At 39.4% G+C, this 20611-nt stretch overlaps 1 protein-coding gene across 1 annotated transcript; it reads right to left on the bottom strand.

Moving 5' to 3' along the window:
• Positions 1-587: 587 nt before the first annotated feature.
• Positions 588-18854, bottom strand: RCBTB1 (RCC1 and BTB domain containing protein 1). Its single transcript, XM_068182139.1, has 11 exons — positions 18679-18854; positions 17705-17855; positions 17085-17251; positions 14271-14429; positions 13093-13200; positions 12010-12152; positions 9089-9279; positions 5973-6099; positions 5359-5510; positions 4603-4733; positions 588-1661 (listed from the first exon to the last, which is right to left on the bottom strand). The coding sequence occupies exons 1-11, from the start codon at positions 18820-18822 to the stop codon at positions 1521-1523; spliced, it is 1614 nt and encodes a 537-aa protein (XP_068038240.1). The 5' UTR covers positions 18823-18854; the 3' UTR covers positions 588-1520.
• Between the last annotated feature and the right edge of the window lie 1757 nt (positions 18855-20611).

The following is a 20611-nucleotide window of genomic DNA, read 5'->3' as shown; positions in this document are numbered from 1 at the left end:
GGGAATGCTGTCAGGCTGTGCTTTACCCAGTGCTTGGCTAAAGGACAAGCAGAGCACTGGCAAACACCACTGGGTGTGGCACATGTGACATCCCGTTACAACAGCTGTACTCTCTCCATGACCACTTGGAATTCCTCACTTGAGCTTGTTCTGTAGGAAGGTGGGCATTGATAAGCACAGAATAACAGCATTCAAAATGAGCTCTTGAACTATAAGGTGCTTGATTCAATAAAATAATAGTGATTTTAATTGCTTGCAGAGTTCAAGTCTGGTACCCTTCTGGGCCTAGAAACATCAATGGTTTACTGCCCAAGGCCAGGACTGGAATGCTACTCAGCCTTAAAAAAAAACCACCTAAACCAAAAATACAGTAATAAGCTGTTACTAAACACAGTAAGAACGATAAGGATGTCTATACATACCTTCTCAAGGGTTACAGCCACTTAAGGATGACTTAGTATAAAAAGTCAGATCCGTAGAGTGAACCACTGAGGTCTAAAGTTAGTACCTACAAAGAAATTTGTGAACTTCAAATTAAGATCACAGGTATTTTGTCAGGCACAGTGAAATCAACAAGATCCATTGAATAGGGCGAGTTGGGTTTTGGCTGTACTTGTTGTTTATTTGGGTTTTCCTTTGTTGTTTTGACGAAGCTTTTTAAATGAATCAACTTAGATGCTGTATGTAACACAAAAAGCTTGCAGTGTTCTTCAAAATCCAAAGTCTGCTAGTGAAGAGGTACAAAAAAGTGAATTTTATTGTAGTTTAAATTTAGACAATAATTAAAAGCAAAATCACACCCAGCTTTCCCTTCCCCCTCCCACTGAAGAGTGGAATTATTTCCATTAAGCGTTATAAATATTGCTTGAACAGATTACACAAAGCACACATTACAACTTATATTTTAATATACCCAAATATAGAGATTTACTTCAAATTAGTTTTCCTAGTAACTCCTTTCTTCCAAGTCACTTGCGTAGGCTTTGAAGATGCGTCATTTTTGCACACTTGAAGCACTGGATACACTTGGTTAATTACACACAGCAAATGGCCAATTCATTCACAATCATGCAAATGCAGGAAGAGATAACCAAGCCACTTGCTTCTCTATAATCCCAGGGAGTTAATGATTTAAGTGACATCATTCAGTGGCTCAGGTCAGACGATTTTCCTAGCCCAAAAGTAAATTGGAAATATGAGCAAGCGGTGCTGGAACAGAGATTTCCTAGGCTGGAAAGGCAAGTCCGGAACACTGGCTGGAATCCTTTGCACACTGCAGCGGTTCCTCTCTGCCTGAAATCTTGAGCTGGATCCACCATCCAGGTTTGTTAAATGCAAGTGAGTATTTTGCTTGACATTTTTACAACAGTTCACTCGTGAGCACTGAAAACATTTGTTTTCACTGTGGCCTTTCACGTTCTGTGGTGGATGAGACCACGTAACACTTGCCTGGACCCACACAGTTAAGTTGTAGCTGGAAAAAGAACCCCACAAACACCTTGACTTATGGCCTCATTTTTTCAGTTCTTAAAGGCTCCACATTTACTGGCTTTAGCGATAAATTCCTTTAGCAGGGGACCATCCATTTGCCAAAATGCTGTAGTTTGTGTCACTTCTGTCAAATGATTGACACAAAACTTAAAGCAGAATTCCTCTAAATCCTAAAGAGGGGGGAAAAACAAAAAGAAGAAATGTTATCTTTGCTTTCAATCACAAAAAATATAATTGAGGCACAAATGCCTGTTTATGCTTTATTTTTGCAGCGAATTGGACAAACACACCCAGTGGTTGTCAGTGTTTCCCCCCAACAGTCACTATGTAAATGCAACAGAAAATAATGATTCTACCCACATATGTCACTACATAAATGCAGTTACAAGGGGAAGTAACCAAAATTTGTTTCTCATTCTACAGCAGCAGTCACAAAAACAGCTGTTCTGAGCCATAATATATTTTAAGTTCTCACACTTGAAGAGTTTCATCTGCCTTCTCTGACAACTTTGAAGCTCTAATGTAAATAGGAGATCTTGGGGTAATGATGTATAACCAAGACTATGGATAAAGAAAATTCAGCTCTTCCCTTTCACAATATGAACAAATCTATTTGTGAGGTTGCTTCACTTCCTTCCTCCTTTTTGAAGGGCTTAGCTAGAGCCTTCAAGTTCCATGTCCCCAGGCTCAGTGCAGGTGTATCCTGACTGGATAGTTCGTACAGCAAAGATTAGGCAGAAGGTCTTTGTGCATTAGAAACAAACTCTGCTACAAAGTACTTCACAGGTCTCTCAAATGTCATTCAAATGCAGTACTGGAGCACAGTGCAGCACAGCAATCCTTGCAGAAAGTGGGCTCCAGATATTTGAGTTTACTTGGAAGTGCCTCCCATGTAATAATTAAAAAAGCCTCACAACCCTCATTGCACCCAGGTGATGTCAGACAGAGAGGATGCCTTAAAGAGCACAAAAAAAAGGCACAGTCCTTGTCAGTGTAAGGTTCCCCACAGAACACTTCCCACTCAGATTACTTCCAACTCCTCCTTTGAGGAGGAAATCTACTCTGTGGTGCAGATCTAAGCTGCTCTAAGGAGGATGCCGCAGCCCTGACTAAAGGGCAACTGCCCACATTGTTCTAATTTCTTTAGTAGATGTTTGTAGGACTCTGTATGTGAGAACACACCCTTCCTTGGCTGCTCAGCGCACTGCAGGAAGGCATATCAAACTTGCAGAAACTCTCTAAGCCCCATGAGGTAGGAAAGACTGAATAATATTCATGTTTTCTCTTAAGATCAATACTGAAACTAGAGCAACTGTGTGTGCCAATGACAGTTCTTGACACAACAATAATATAAAAATATATCCTGGCCTAAAACCAGGCATGCTGAAGCTGCAGATCTTGACTTGTGTGGCATCTGTGCAACAAAAAAGACAAGCTTATTAGAACTGAACACTGACAGTTGTGGTATTTTTAATAACAGAATTAACTAGCATTTTAAATAAAATTACATCATACACATTATAATATTTTTCACTGTTTTATTAAAAACTTCATATTCCAAGTTAATGCAACAGAAGCATACAATAAACAGAATTATTGTAGTATTAGTAACTCTGGAAATCTAAAGTTCTGTATAAAAAGAAAGGCTAAGTTTCATTTGCAGATAGGTGAGCTCCCAGCAAACTGCACTTAATATAGACTTAGGTGAATAAAGGCACAAGGTACACCTAAGGATTATTTTAAAAGCTACAACGAGAAGTTAGCCATGACCTAATTTTAGCCACTTCAGTCAGTCACCAAAAGAAACTGCAGGAGTCATGGAGGATTTTTAAATTAGTGAAGCAGCTTTCTTTAATGTTGTCTTCTAGGCACACACCCCCAGAATGAACTACATCAGCCAAGCAATTCCAAGCCCCCTGCCAGCATTGCAGCACATAAACCCAACTTTTTGTTAAAGGCCAACCCCTCAGCATCACCCATTCTCTCCTGGAAGCAGCATTGAAGCCTATGGTTCTAACTTCACTTAGCTAGGGAAGCACAAGTGAGGCAGAGTAACTGGATTTCTTACAGCCCTTACAGGCAGAATCAATCACACACCAAAGACCCATCCTGTAAACCATCTTTGGGGGCTAAAATATGGGAATCTTCCTATTTTTGATGAACTTCTATGAAAGACATCACTATTCACAGTAGATCAGAAGCCACAACACAGACAATAACACAGCCTTTGGGTAAGATCTATCAAACAAGCATCAAGGCTTCAAGGCTCTGAAATAAGTTAGGGCAGGCTGCATGCCAGCTGCTGGAAATCAAGTACAAGAAAAAACAGTAAGTGGATTTACTGAGCACCAAGAAATTGCTTTATAAGCATAAGTAGCAAGTTCAAAACCAACCAATTGCAAAGTTGCCAACACAATGCACAGATACTGCTGAACACAAACAGCCAAAGCAAGCCCAGGAATACCTCCTGATTAGTTCCTAAAGCAGCATGTTAGGGATCTAGTAGTGAAGTCAGACATTCCACAGTGAGGAGGTTTCACTCCCCTCTTCACACACTGTTGCTCTGTCTTCAACGTTTGTAAGGCCCATGAAGCAGTTCCTAGCCTGACACTTCATTAGCATACTCTGAGAACTGGAAGCGTATTTGCACCTAACAAAACAAAAAAGCCAAAAAAACCCCACCCCACCAACCAAAAAAAAAATCCCAAATGCACTCAAACACCAACCTACCACCATGTCATCACACACAACACACAGCCTTACAAATAAGTAATTTAAGGCTTAAAAGCCTGCTTTGTATTATGTTACTTTTTTCTTTCTGCTTACACCCTCCCCTTGTTTCAGAGTTAGTGTTTCCATCCTCAGAAATATTTGCATACTAGTTCACCTTCCCAGTACTGGTTTATAAGGAAAAACTAAAATAAAAAAAAGAGATACAAAAACTGCATTTGCCATGAGATGTAAGTCCAAGATTCTCAAATTCTGAAAATGGCAAATAGTATTAAATGAAAGTAAGAGAGAGCTTCTATGAAAATGTAACCAGCTGCTTTTCTCTGTAGTTTAAGTCAGGAAGCAGCCACCCATTTAAGAAATTGAACTTTAGAAGTTTACCTCTGCATCATATCTGACAGCAGCAGAGAGCAATGAAAATGCATTTTCCACAGTAATTCCTCTCTTGATAATGTGCTGACACAGTTTTTTCAGTCTGTTCTCACAGTATGAAGTAGCCAAATCCAAAAGCCCTGCAATTAAAACGTCATCGTATCAGTCAGTTGTAAAATGACCTCTGCTCTTTCAACATCTGTTTCTGCTCCTGCAAAGCTATGTATCGCTATAATGTAGAAGCAGGTTACTATTCAGAAAATGCAGATTAAAGGCAAAGAAAGGCTTTTTACTACCTCATTCTGTACTCCTGTTAATCTCTGTAAATATGAATGCTGTCCTACTGACTTGCATACCTAGTGGCAGGCACCACAACATGAGTAAAAAACTACTATTATCAAGAAATGGGCTTGAATTACAGCTTGCTATAATTGCTCTGCTGTCCAAGTTTCCTCCCCATTAGATCTCCTGAGATTCTTTGGTAGTATGCCAAACAGTAACAGACTCAATTTAGTAAAATATGCAAGTATTTTCACTCAGAGAAATAGCTTCTCTCCCAAACTTGACCAAACTGCTCGTAGTTTACTTCTAAATACACACCATTTTTGCGGTAGTTAAGTTTGCTACAACAGCATTTTAAAGACAGCTTAATTAATCAGCAGTAAAACACATTATATGCTAGACTAGAAGCCTGTATTTAGTCACTTCTACTGCATGCCCTGCCCCAGTTTTTCTGCATGCTGCTTCCTGACCCATCAGCAGTACCTATTGCATCTTCAGGCGGGAGGTCAACACTGTCCGTGTACAAGTACTCGAGAAAGGCACGATACACAGGGTAGGAAAACTGGTCTATTTCTATCACCTCCTTCATATCCTCGTTCCAGTATGACTGGAACATGGTTCTGAAATGTTCACACCTAGGAGAGAGAGACACCATCTGGAACACTATTATACACACACACAAAAGAATGTACATTACGGTCCCCCTGAAACACATATTTGGGGCACTCCACGATACTCACAAATATTTTACCACGCCCCATCAGGGCCAGCAGTCCACATTTTGGTTTCTAACACTGTAGACTTCATTATGCTTTTAAATAAAACTCTTATTTCGTCCATACTACAGAAACACCTGTGTATACACTGCAGTCAGACCAACTTAACAGAATTTATTATCCCAGGAAAAGCAGGCTCAGTGAAAAATTAATGTGGACCACCCCTTTTACAATCACTTCATTTAAAGCTATTATGGATACATGGATGCTACCTACTACAGGTTTAGGGGTCCCTCCTTCCCTCTTACTTTTTTTTTTTTGCCCTTTTGATGACATCCTAAGTTTGTTCTGTACAAATAAGAGTTGTGAAACAACCAGTACCTGATTTTCAGAATGGCTTTGTGGACATGGATGTACTTTCCATCCACACGGAACTTCAGGTCTGAGGTTTCTGGGCTGTCAAACTCTTTCTTCAGAGACTCTGCTACTGTTAAAAAATCTTCATGCTCTACAGAAACAATTTTAAAAGAAACAAACAACAACAAGATGTTAAAAGAAACAAACAACACAAGATGTTAAAAGAATCTTAAATGGAACATAGACATCACTAACTAAAGCTTGCAACTCAACTAAGAGCATATCAAGGAAAACAGGTCTGTGTCAGGGATCCATTGGCTTAAGTAGCAAAATGGGAAGGACTAATTAATCCAATAGCATTTCCTGTTGGAAAGGGCTGCTCCACAACAGCTACAGGCAGCAGTAGTCAGCAGTTCCCATTCCATCCCATTGCACAGAGGTAGCACAGCACTAAGGGAAGTACCTGGAGAACTGTCTCCATGTGGGCACTACCCATGAGATTCCCAGCCTCTGGGCAGCTCAGTGCTTGTGCTGGCTCAGCTCAGCCCCCCGACCTGCACAGTGCTGCTAATGGGAGTCTGCAACATCCCTGCAGCACACCAGCCACACTGACTTGACTCAGTGTAGGCTGGGCCTAAAACGAAAACAGGTCACCACATGGCCACCTTTCTGTGCTGGCAGATTGGATACAGCCTGCAGGCTGATGAGGTCTTTGCCAGGGCTCCTTAACATGAACTATCACTGACACCAATTACTCACTTTATGAGTCAGTTATAACAACACAAAATCCAGCAGCAGTGCTGCTGAAGGTACAACCAAGGACACAGAACCTCAGCAGCTCTGGAAGTGGATCAAAGCAGAGATACCACAGTTCTCTCTACTGAGGCCTGTGGCACTGGTCCCACAGAGGTCCCACTCTGTCTCTAGAAATCATACAAGAGTTGCAGCACAAGTTGTCTGAGGCGTTCGGTAAAGCAAGGCCTCTGAAGTTTTAGAAAACCTAATTTAACCCATTGTTTTGATGCATCTTAAAAGCATGCTTCAAAGCATGTGGCTTCTAAGAAGCATGGAAAATAAAAAGAAATGGATTTCTACTAAATGGGATGCAACCTGTCTCCTGGGTCCCACAGGACTGTATAGTGTTCATCCATATACAATCTGCACACCACTCGTCACCATTAGGGACACTACATTATTTCATATTTAAGAAGAAATACTGCTGGAACAAACTTCTCAGAACTGGCAAGTCACGCCTGTGCCACAGAAGACCTTGCACTCCTCTGACTGACACAAATCACCCAAAGAAACTGCATCACCTCTGGCCTAACTAAACCATGCTCCAATCCCTCTCCATTTGCTCATGTGATCTTTTTTGCTAGGTCATGAGCTTAGCTTAAGCTATGCAGATCAACTTTCACTCCAAATACTTTCAGTCCTGCAAATTTGTAGTTCACCACAGCCATTCCTGAGTGGCTGATTCATTTTTTGGCAGAGACATCATAACTGAAAGAAGAACAATAACCTTTACACAGAATTAGCTCTCCCTAAGAAAACAAAACAACACCAAAAACCCAAACACACAAAAAACAAAGAAGGGTTTACTCCTATGTGATTTAAAACAGGTGGGAAAGGAAAACATGCATATTGAAAATGGAGATTTAAAAATGCTCACAGAATTAATTTTTTTGATTTAAATATTCAGTAAGATCACCAGAGTAAGTGGGGAAGAATCCCCAAAGGGTAAGAGGAATTAAAGTGCAGGTAATAGAGGTCAAACACCTGGCTATACTCAGTCTGGAATACCTCATAAAAACAAGGGACTTGACACCAGGGAGAGATGTCATCTAAACAGCTCTCACTATTAGCAAAAGGTAGCAGACTGGACAACCATCAGACCTCCACAAGCATGGAGGCAAGAGAGAGCAAGACCAGCACATATTGCAGAGGATTAGAGAATGGAGAAAGTGACAAATGAGATAAAAGCAGACTTAGATTTACTCAGGAGCAGACTGCTCAAAGTTAATCTTCTCTCTTTAGTAACTCTACTCAGTTCTCCCCTACAGGTGAGATGCTGTTACCTGGACCTCTACAAATGTGGTAACATGCTAAATGAGAAGTTATCACAGAGAAACTGGGTTAGGACAAGCCAAATGCAACAGTAAAGTCTGAGAGACTTAACTGGAGAGAGGTTACCTGGGATGCGATCCATCGCTCCCCAAAAACAATTCCATACAGGGACTAACAAAATTAGGGTCTGTTGTCAATATAAAAATAGATTAGATGTCCTAAGACATCTTGAGAACTAAGTCAGCAGATGTAAGATGAAACATCCGTATTTTTTTGAACATAAAAACACCTTCATGCTTTCCAGGAAGTGCAAGCTAAGCCCTTTATATCCTATTTGGATTCAAATAAGAATTAGCAGCATGTGGATCAAAGAAAACGTAAAAAAAAAGGTTTGGGCTTATTTGTTGGACACAGTGACTGCATCCCACAGAGTAATCCAAGGCAGTATAAGAGAGTTCCAACAGAAAAAGCAATTATATAAGAGCCTTGTTTCACAGGGACTATTACTTACATGTAATAGTTTCCATTTTAAAGGAAAGTCAAACTAAATAAACTTGAGAGAAATCATCGCATGAAATGAAAACTTAGAATTCTGTAACTTTCAAAACAAGAAAACAGAGGAGAGATTGAGTCCTAGAAGGGCAAATAGTAATGAGTGGAAAGCTACAGACAACACTTAACATCCAAAGTTGTTAGATACCAAAACAACAAGCCTCAGGAGTAGTCTTCCAAGCAGAAATAGTTTTAAGAGGAAAAAATCCCCAAAGTTTTGTTAAATGACTTATGATTCCTTTCTGGACCTGAACTGGAGTTCAAACAACACAAATGTAAGAAATACACAATATTCATCGTGCAATGGTAAAGCATGGTTTGCTTTGGATGTACACTGGCAAGCAATCTTGTTAACCCTACCCTAGATCCCCAGCTGCTGAAATGGACTGTTTCCTTCAGAAGGAAGAAACAACTAGCCACTGAGTTGCCAAGCTTCCCTCCTTAAAACAGGAGCCTGCCAGGGAAGCGGTATGCTGTACTAATCACAAAGGGACACAGGGACTGTGGGAGCTGGAGCTCACCTACGGAGAGCAGGCGCCACATGACAGCAGGGGTGGCGAAGCAGGCGAACACATCGTCGGTGCAGGCAAAGTGGGTGAGGTGGGGGAAGGTCACGGACTGCCCCCGGCACTGGCCCCACATGTACACCTGGCCACTCTGCGTCTTGGCCGCCGACGTGTGCGCAGAGTGGCAGGCGGCGATCTCCACAACCCTGCGGGCACGAGAAACACGGTGAGGCACAGAATGGAGGGACTTCCCAAAGGCCTCACCAAAATAACAGCCAAACTATGCAGCAGAATTCCTGTACTTGGGGTTTTGTCCTGCCAAAATGCGATACTGCTTGAACGGCTATTAAAAAATCCCACAATTACATTTTCATATTGCTTGTAGATTTTATTGTAATCAGATATTGCTTTAACTATATCATTCTTATCAACTGACTTTCCTCCTATTTTTTCATAACCATGGAAAAGGGGATGAAGAAAAAACGAGTTTTGTTTTTCCCCCTTAAAACCAACACACATCAGAAACTTATTCTCAAGAAGAAATTTCTTCTACCTCCTTTCAATTTGATTTTTGTAGATTGACAGACCTGACCCACTGCCTGTACTTTAGACTTATTTTGCTGTAAAGCTTACTTTTCTCAACACTGAAATTCAACATGAAACAGTGCTTCATTTGAGAGGAATGAATCCTTTAAGAGCTATGGTTGTTTTTAAATAAAGTCTACAAAGTCCTTTCACCCACCTCACACAGTTTTTTAAAATACTAAAGCTGCTGATGCTCACTTATCTATCCTGTTATTTAGTTGCCCAGGCAATCCCTAGATTCTTATCTGAAACATTGCAAGAACTGAGAAGGAACACAATTCCAATTAAAACACCACAAAAACATTGCCAGAGTTTCTGTGCATGTGATAAACAAAACAGGGAGGGTTCCCATGTTCAAAATAAAAACTATGCTTTCCTGTTTTTTCTCTGTGATAAAAACACAGGATTTCATGGTTTTGTGCCAGAAACACATCAACTAGGACAAACAAATATATTTCCAAGGAATCTAAGAATATACACACAAATGTGTGTGTTCCTTTACAGAAGAATGCCCATGAAGAGTTAGATTTTTAGGCAAAAAAAAAGTTTTAGCACTATGTTCATATTTTAAGTGCAGAAATTGTTTCAAGACAAAACTCAAAGAATCTACATCACTTTCAGTATATGCATCAATAATTTGTGGCATATAGAAAGCTGATTGGTTGTTTTACACTACTATCAACTTACGAACCTCTATGCAACATCTCTGCAAGGCAGAGTATTTATTTTAGAGACAACTTTTTATCACAGTTATCAAGCTAACCTGCTTCCTTCTCCAAACCTCCTTTTCTTAGCAGAATAGATTCTCCTTTTTAGACTACACTACACTTCAGCAGTATAGCAGAACATGCACTATAGCACACATATGGTACTTGTACAGGGTAATATGTTAAACATGCATTTAACACCAAAACTCAGGAAGCTGACCTTCACAGCTGTTCCTATGAGCTAACACAAAATAAAGTCTAAACATTTCTTATAAGCTGTATGCGCAATATTTTTCAAGACAGCACCAAATGAAACCTCCTAAGTAACTGCTGCCAGCATTAAATATAAATGACAAAAGAATTACATAAACTAAAAGATCAGGAGCAGCAGTAATATGCTTCATTGGAAATGACAGCTCACCCGCTTTTAGCACTGTTTCCAAGGGAGCCAAGTCAAGCAAGATGAATAAGTTCAAGTGACTTATCTCTCCCTTAGATCCCAAGCAGAAGTTCTATGGTATTTTCCCCCTCCTTCATCCATTGAGCAAACGCCTGTTGTATTATAACCCCATGCTTGAGTTCATATACAGTTCTAAATGCAATAGTTCCCCTTAGTTCACTCATGAAATAAATCACTGACAAAACAAAGCTGATCTGCAAACATACAGATTTCTCTTTCACTGCTTTTTAAAGAGTATTTCATTTTCCTTCGCTAGTGTCAGTTCCTTCGCAGACAAACCAGCCCCACTTCAGTGGTTTTTACTGTGATAGATCCTTTCTTCTTTCCCCATCCCCATTTTTTAAGCTCTTAAACATTCTCAATACTGTGAAGCTTTTAATTTAATGCTAAGTGGGAGAAACAACAAAAAATAGGAATGACTTCCCAAATGGAGGATAAAAACAAAGCAGAAGTGTTTTCTAATTAAAAGAAGATTGCAAATTAAGAGAACTATAGACCAAGACAAGGTACATTAATGTGCAGGTATACACAAGGGCCCAGAGAATGAGACCGAGGCCCACATTTGTAGGTGGGCAGCAAAAGAGCTAGCCCCAAATATGATGGTGATGAAAGGGTGATGAAAGAGGATTGACAAGGGTTAATTTCATTCTTTTATGAGTCTGGGAAACTAAGAAACTACAAACTACTAACTGGTACGAGTAATAAAATGGGTACTAACTGTCCTTAGCTCAAACAACCTTGCAAATTGAATTCTGTTTTCATGGTGGACTATTTTAAACCTTTCAAAAATTGTTTCTCTTCACATGTCACTTCTTGCAAACATGGTGCTTCCTTTCTTCCCACTTTTTCTTTTTTTTTAATGTAGGCCCCAACTCATGGCTTGGCTTATTGCTTTCATAGCAACAGTTTTAAGCAATGGAACCATATAGAGAATAGCATAACACTTTTTCACTCATTATCTTTCAGTATCAGGTAAATGCAAAGTGTGTTTGTGTTCAATAACCATAACAGCAAAAAGCACCCAGTGCTCACTGTAAACAGTAAGTTACCATCCTTTCCCATATTTTTAACATTAGAACAGAAAAACAATTCACCAAGCCCTACAAATGCATGCTTCCAGCACCAGAGTCAGCATAACACATGCTCAGACTTTATCAATCCAGAAAAAGCTTGAGCAAGATTACCTTTCTGTTTCCATCATGATCTGCACAGGGCTGAGCTGATTACTTTTATTGCCAGTCCCCAGCTGCCCGTAAGTGTTAGCTCCCCAGGCATAGAGCAAGCCCTCATCTGTTAGTGCTAGAGTGTGCGCATAGCCACAGGCAATCTGTAAGTAAATGTATACAGCGTTACTCCTGAACCAAACACAGATGAGAAACAAAATATCACACACATTACCTTTGGCTAGCTCACAGTAAGTATCTCAGGCATTCTGCACTCAGCACCACAATGTGATGCTTCTCAGTACTTGCAGCTAACACGAGGTATGCTGGCTGTAGGTACTGCACAAAGCCCAGCTTCAATAATTTAATTGGCTGCTCCCAAGTAACTTACTGCCTACTAGACAAGTCTCCCTAGATGCTACCCGCTTTCACGTGAGGAACACTGAACTTCTTCATCACATCTTGCAATGCTCTGAAAGTACTTCAGAGCTGGATTATTCTGAATACCATATAGTATGAGTACTCTGTAATGAGGAGAGCTGCAGTTCAACAGCCAGCAACCCTTCAACCCAACTTATCACATTCAACTCTACAGAACCTTCCCAAAAACTCAGGAAATCTCAAATTTTAGTTTGATTCTCTAGCCAGACAAAAACCCCAACCAAAATCCAAACAAACCAAACTAAACCCAATCACCAAACAATCAAATCAACCCCCATGTCTCTTGTCTTTCCTCTCCCCTTGCTTCTAAAGGACTAATTAGAACACTAGAATTAGAATACTTAGAACAAATTTGAACATCTGATACGCCTTGTCTTTGACTAGCACATTTCATTCAATTTTGTAACAAAAATGCAATTTGTATCCACAGCATAATTTACTTGTAGTTACAGTAGCTAACTTTAAACCTTTCCAAGAAATTACCAAAGCAACTATTTCACAGCTTACTCACATGTTGTACAAGCAAAATAGAATTCATTGTAGCTAAAAAAGAAATTCAGCATTGGAACTAGTGAAATCTAGAAGCAGGTATAATACTGCAAAGAGAGGTTTCCAGCAGAAGCTAGCAGCAGGAATGCACTTTCACTTCCATGTTGGGCATACCTGGAGCACACAGACACCGTGCAGCGCTGCCACTCTGCACGGTGTCAGCTGGTTCCCGTTGTTCCCCAGGCCAAGCTGACCATTGCCATTGTAACCCCAGCCATAAACCTAAGTGCACAAGGAAAACAAAATTAAGACACTCTTCACCAGGAGTACGGAGCACTTAAGACTTAGTATCAAGCACAAGCCAAGAAAAGTACTTATTAAAAAATTGTGCGCTATTTGAAGAGCAACACAGAGAAGGCTGAAAGATATTAAGTAAACTGCAATGACTTACTGCACTCAACTTCTCCACCCTGCATTTACCTTTTAAAGAAGCTAAAAAACATGTCTTTGAAGTACTAGGAATTTTGCAATAAACTTACACTACACCAAAATCTCTCCCCTAGCATCAACACTTTGACTTTTACGCCATCCTTCCTCCTTATTACTTTCCCCCTTTTTTGTTGAGGAGAACATTAAATTAGTTATTCTACTGATCAGTTTAAATTGAAGCCCCCAGCTTATCTCTAATTCTTCCTTTAGTTTTGTTACACTATGACATATGTAAGTACAATGAAAACCCATCTCAGCCTCCGGGACTTTGCAGTCCTTCCTTTCACAAGGACATACTACCCTCTGTTTGGTGAAATGAGGTAAAACTGAGGTTACAGTTCATAGCTAAAAGCAAGACAGCACCATAAACTTATGTCAAATGGAACAGTTGCACAATGGGAGGGCAATTTTCAAAAGAATGCTTTGGGTTTGTTGCTAGTAATTAAGCAATGTGTTTAAAAAACAGGATCAGCCAATGTATCCTTGCAGAAAAATTAATTGTTTAATTGTGCACACTTTAAAGAAATAAGCTGAGACTAATTTAATGAATTAAAATAATTTAACATAATTTATGTTAAGTAATCTATTGCAACATGAAGACAGACATGGTTAATACAACGGTTCAAATTCTTGCAGTTGCAGACTCGGTAAAAATTGTGTTTCACTACAGTCTTTGCGATAAGAAGATTGCATCTCCAGTTACTTGCAGTGTTTTCCTGCAGCTGGCTCACTGAAGTTGTCAGGATAACTCTGCCAATAACAGCCCTAACCTGAGCACTCCCTGCCAGCATTTCTGCATATTCTGACACCAACTTGGTAGATTCCAGTAACAGAGAATGAGGGAACACAGCAGCAGTGCTTACCTCACCATTGTTTACTACAGCCATGGAGGAGGTCTGGCCACAAGCGATGCCAACTACGATTTTACCCTGCAAGCAGTTGGACACTCTGCGAGGAGTTGGCTGGTTGGCTGTAGATCCAGATCCAACTTGACCACAGTTATTGTAGCCCCAAGCATACAGCTGTCCATAAAAGCAAACACACAAAGCCACACAGTTTAAAGCTTAATAATAGTAATGATAGCAATAGATAATCTTCCTGTAGGCAGCACCAGATTGGGTAAACTATCCTACTTAAACTAAAATGCTTAAAGTTCATTTTCAATAGAATAAAATTATAAACAGCATTAGGACTCATTTAGCAAACAGGAATATTGCACTTTTTCCAGCTTATTGCAAAAGAATGATAGCATCTGACTAAAACTGAAAACAAAAGGAATGTATTTCCATTTTAAATACAAGTCAGACTGTAAGACAAAAAGCATAGTGATTGTCTTTATAATTTCATTATGTTGGAAAAAGGAATGCAAGCCAGAACATCATTTGCTTCCCAGACACACCAACTCCCCAGTTTAGAGCTATGTTGTTTTCTTCAAAGAACTCTAAACCAGGTTTATTGCTGGACACTCATCATACCTCTTCTACATCTTTCAAGTGCTGTGAAAGAGCAGGGTTTTGTCAGTTCACGTTTCACAGTAGCTAAATTCTCTCACACAGTGGCATTAACAAAAAAAAATCCACAAATTTTGTCAGTTTAAAGTTTCTTGTGGCAAACTAGCACTAATACAAGCAAAAATGAGTTCCTTTTATCTGAAAGTCAGGAAGACAGGGAAGTGGTTTGGTATAAAAAAAATTATAACTCTGTGGTTTTGGTGCCTCCAATTTTTATTACATGTATACATGCCCACAGCTTGGCATAAAACTGTTTCTGATGGTTCATTCTCTGGTGCTTCATCCAGCTCAAAAGTTTGCCCTCATGGAAACACCTTCGAAAGAAATGCTTGGCAGTACAAGCACACTGACAGGTACCCTCATGAGAAGCCTACACATACTCTGGTCCCAGAAGCTGCCTGTTTACTGCAACACCAAACCAAGAGTCATAAAAAGTAATAAAAACTAGCACCGCCATCAGCACCAAAAAAAGCCCCAACCCACCAAAGACAAGAACAAAAGACCCCCCACCCACACAACTAATTTACAATGAATAACATGAACAAAAGAAAGAATCCATCCTTTGCTTTTTGTTACTTCTAACTGCTAGATCTTTGATTCCTACTCAATACTTGAAGATGCCTTATAAAATACTTTAATTTCAATAACAGCAAATATTTTGGTAGAGAATCTCAGAAGGTAGATCAAAATGCCAAAGGATGTGCCAGAGAGGCATGAATGTTTGCATTCCTTTAATTCTATCATTAAAATATTTCTTTTTAAAATTTGCACTGCATTAAAACTGCACTGAACCATACCAACCAATTATGCCAGATATTTCCACAAGTACTTCCAACTTCAATGTCTCCCTGAGGCTTCAGGTTTATTAGGACACAAGGGGGCTGGCAGTCAAATCTTTCTCTAACACTGCTTAACACATTTTGCTGCTTTCAGTACACTGAGTTCTGGTAAAAGCTCAGAATACAAACAGACCAAGTTACTGCAAGGTACACCAGGGATGGATTTCAAGTACATTAACAAGCCACACTGGTGAGCCAGCTGCAAGTACCAACTCCATGGTTAACACAAAGAAATTTCCCTGCTTCCACTGAGATTTCAAGCAAGTCACATTTATGACAAGAAACAGCATGGCCTTCACAGGCAGCTACCACACAGCAGCTGGCACCTCTAGTGTAAGTAATGCGTGAATGTCCTCTCCTTCCTACATGCTCACCAAGTTTTATAGTTTAACCAAGTCAAACATGACAACACAAAATCTTTCCTAAGTGCAGGCTCTTCTTTCAGATAAAACACAGATCACTTAACCCAATCTCTCTTTCTGACCCTTAAAATACTTGGTATTTCTGTTGCACTATTATTCCATACTGAACCACAACACAGACATGCTCAGATTACCAAGATGAGAAGAGCTGTAGTTTCCCTTTTCATTGTTAAAATGTTTTAAAATTAGAGCTTTTCTTTTGTTAGTGCACAGCTGAAACCAGATTTTCCACTGTGCATACACTGGTCAAATCTGCATAACTGGAAACTAATTGCATGTGTTTCCCACGACACATACCCTGAAGCCACATAAACAAACAGCATGAAGCAGACTTGGATATAAACCAAGTGCTCTTTCATTAGCTACACAACAAGGTATTCAGAGGTGTGCAGAGCAACATTCTTGTGCAGTACCAGTGTGGAAATGCAAGATATTTCTACAAGAAAAAGACTAAATTCTAACCCAATAAATTCAAATTCAACACACCCTCTAACTAACAGAACTGCAAGCAAATAAATTACATTTTGCATCTCACAAACCATTACCACACCTTTAAGTGGTACATCTTTCTAGTCTCACCCTTGTGAAAGACACAAAAGTTTACTAAGTTGTATTTCCCTTGGTTTTGGAGTTGCTATTCTTTTAGCAGAGGGGTTAGTAATTTGATTTCTGGGGTTTTTTTTTGCCTTTTTTTGTTGTTGTTGTTGTTTGCTAGTTTTTGGTTTTTTTTATTGTTGTTGTTTTCAAGTCTGCCCCTAAGACAAGGTCACCCTACTTTGAGACAGCAAGAGAAAAGTTTATATTTGAAATTACACCGTAGAAACAGACAGAAGTTCAAACTGCAAGGTCACCTCCACTATTCACTTCAACAAGGAGATTAAGAGATTTGAACAGTTTCAACTTACATCCCCATCCAATGAGAGCGCCATGGAATGATGAGAGCCACAAGCTACTTCCACCACTTTCTTTATTAACAGATTTGTGCAAACTTGAACAGGAGTAATGCCCTGATTGGTTGTGCCATTTCCAAGCTGGCTGTAACCATTATGTCCCCAAGCATACACTTCGCCATCTGCAAAAATATTTGTGATAAAAACCACTAAAAATTCCAGGGAGGTTAAGACAGAATTTTAAGAAATTAGCGGATACCAACAGGAAATTGAAAGGATATTAACAAAAAGTGAAACTATAACAAGACTCGTCTGTATGCTAGAAAATTATATACTTTGTTTTATATTCATATATCACAGCACATCCTCTATATTGTGGAAATACATGGAAGTGCACAGGTAAGACAAAGTACATCATAAGTGACAGTGTAAAACGCTACAACCTCAGCATAGTGGAAATGGAAATTTTAGCAATTACAAAATCCATTTACTTCCACTTAAGACCAATGAGAACCTCTTAGTGTACATTAGCCAGTTAACAAGTTAATACAATTACACCATAATCCATTCCTGTTAAATGCAGGTTTACTTAAAATCTCTAACTTATGTTTCTATACTAAATGTTAATTTTCTACCTTCAGTACAAAGAACAACATGGGGTCCACTTCCATAACTGAGACTGGAGATCTTCTTTCCACATAAGGCTTCTAATTTCTTTGGTACTATTGTGCTCTGATTATCTCCAGTTCCCAAACAATTACTGCAATTCAGTCCAAAAACAAATACCTGAAAAACAAAAGAATACTCACTTCAAATGTTTTATACTCAGGTATGCACAGATGGGTAATACCCAGGTCTTCATTAACTGGGGTCAGAGTTTCACCTTGGACCTCCAGAGGCCAGAGACATCCTGCATGGAAATTAACAACCTCAAGAGTCTGCACAAGGGCACTTTGGATATTAACTAATGAGTTTGAATTATTCGGATTCATACAGTCCTGGAAGTTACGCTTTTTATTTTCAGGACCTGCACTATAAAAAGTCTGAAACTGAAAAGTGGAAGACACCACCTTCTTTTAAAAGTAGTTTGTAAACAGCAAATAAAGCATAAGCATGTAAAGACCTATACTGTGGGAGACTCATCCTACAGGCACTATTGATAGGACTTTGGAGGAAAAAAATCCTTCTCTACCCAGTCTTACAAGAAACCTTGCCATTAATACATCCCAGAACACCTGCCTCATTTTCTTTCAGCAGCACTATGCTAACTCATAATGAGTTTCTGAATCATTAAAATATACAGATTGGTATTTTTCACTTAGCAAGCCATAACCTCATTTTCTACCTTCATACCTGTTTGCCCTTAACTTCAAGCTACCACACCTTCTTTTAAATTCTGCCTGGCCTTTGCCATGTGAAATTTTTCTAAATAGTCCATTTATATTGTCCCCACACAAAACTTAAAAAAAAACCCAAAAAAAACAAGCATTATATCCACCACGTTTTGGAAAACACAAATCTCACATAATGCTTTTGAGAATATATTACTATATAAACATTCTGAAACTAGCTAATTGTGGAGCAGCTGCCCAGCTCGATGCCAGCTCACCTCATCGTTGTGCGTGATGTAAATGGCTTCATTGGCCGACGTTCCGAATACACACGCTTTCCGAATGGAAGCAATTTCTTGGGAGGAAAGTAAGGTAAATATTGGCCACTTGCCTACGTCCACCATGATGCTGCTGTGTGCCATGGCACCTCTACAAGCAAGACATTGCTGTAACAAAAAAAAAAAATACGACAAAAAGCCTATTAAAAAGAGTATTTTGTACATTCATTACCAGACAGTAAGGTAAATTCCTTTATGTGGAGAAAAAAAAGACACTTAGCTCTGAAAGGAAATATTCTATACTGTATGAAATATGTAATTGTATTTCCATGTTTTTAGGTGAACAAAAAGCTAGTCACTGGCAAAACAGATTATTTTCCTAACAGGGTATTTAAGTAAACTATATCCAATACAGCTGAACATCTGCTCTTTAACAAGCAAACTTATTAAAAATTTGTGATCTAGCAAATATCCACTGGTGGCTGAGTGGAATTCTGAGGGATTTTTTAAAGGGGATTTCAGCTGCAATTCCAATTTATAAAATTTTCACTTGTGAATTTTTTTGGTAATCTTACAAGTTACAAATGTCATGTAAGCAAACAGTTGATATATATGTGAAACATGCAAATAAAAATAAGGCTGGAGCTTTTGTGAACATGACCCAAATCTGCCATCTCTTGTGTAATCAAAAGCTGTTATGGTCAAAAAATATTTGTGAGAGCAGGAAAGCATGAGCTTGTGCAATTAGGCAGTGAAACACATCAGGGAACAGCAATTAAGTCAAATTGCCATAATCTGTTACTTAGAAACCAGGTGGATCACATTAACAGCTGGAAACATGACAGGGGATAGAGATGTTTGCCAATGAATACAAATGTATAGAAGCCATTCTTCTCCAGTGCTCCCTCTTCCCCGTTTTCTCAGGACAACTGCAGCAGCTCAGAAGCAAAGCTGAGGGCACAAACATCCAGAGCTTATCCAGGCATTCAACCCTGCACATAACATCTCTCACACCCTGAAGGGACTCTGCCGCTTACAACCTGTGATCCATGCCCAGGGCTATCCACAGCTTTTGTGAAATGTGGAGAGCATTAGGTGAAGAAATCCACAGAATGTCAGTGACAAGACAAATCATTATAAAACACTAAAAACCAAGAAGGCAGAGAATCGTTCCATGGGTAAGAATTACAGTCCCTACCCACATGCCACCCTCTCATCAATGCTCAGTTCTTTCTTTTTCATTTGTTTGCTTCAGTGTAACCCAATCCCCCTATTTTTTGCTGCGCTGCTTTCCAGTCAGGCTACCTCTGGATGATGCCTGGGTACCAGATATGGATAACAGTGAGAACACAAGACAGCCTCTCCGCCCTTCTTCTGATGCTTGATTCTCAAAACTGTGCTGACAACTGTTCTGAAGACTTGGCTTCAGAAAGCCATTTAACAACAGCAGTCAATGTTATTCAATGCAGATGTTTCTTGGTTGAAGGGAGTTTAAAAAAAAGTAGCAATAATAACAATAAAAAGCGAAGTTTGAGAAACACCGAGGAATAATGTCCACTAAAAAAAAAAAAAACCCTAACAAAACCTAGGCAGGGTTGCTTCCTTATCAGATTTCATAACTTGGATCCAATAAACCCAGCTCTGTTCTACAGGCACCTCTAAGAGCCTGACTTAACTCTCCATTTCACATTTGAAGCAGGTCTTGAAAACACCCGAAACCTCCAAACAGCAAATTCGTAATAGATTTATTTGTAGAACAGGCTTTTTTTTAAGTCTACCTGATGCCAAGGCATAGCAGATTCTACACAGCTAGACAGGTTTGGATGCATTTAAGCCTTCTTAATTTCTAGTCCAGTTACAAGCACAGGGTAATTAGCTGCTAAGATTTGTCACCTCACCTTGGCAAATCTTTTAACATATGACACTATCAATC

Source organism: Anomalospiza imberbis, chromosome 2 (assembly GCF_031753505.1).
Source record: "Anomalospiza imberbis isolate Cuckoo-Finch-1a 21T00152 chromosome 2, ASM3175350v1, whole genome shotgun sequence".
NCBI classification, from domain to species: domain Eukaryota; kingdom Metazoa; phylum Chordata; class Aves; order Passeriformes; family Viduidae; genus Anomalospiza; species Anomalospiza imberbis.
This window is presented reverse-complemented; position numbering and strand designations above follow the sequence as displayed.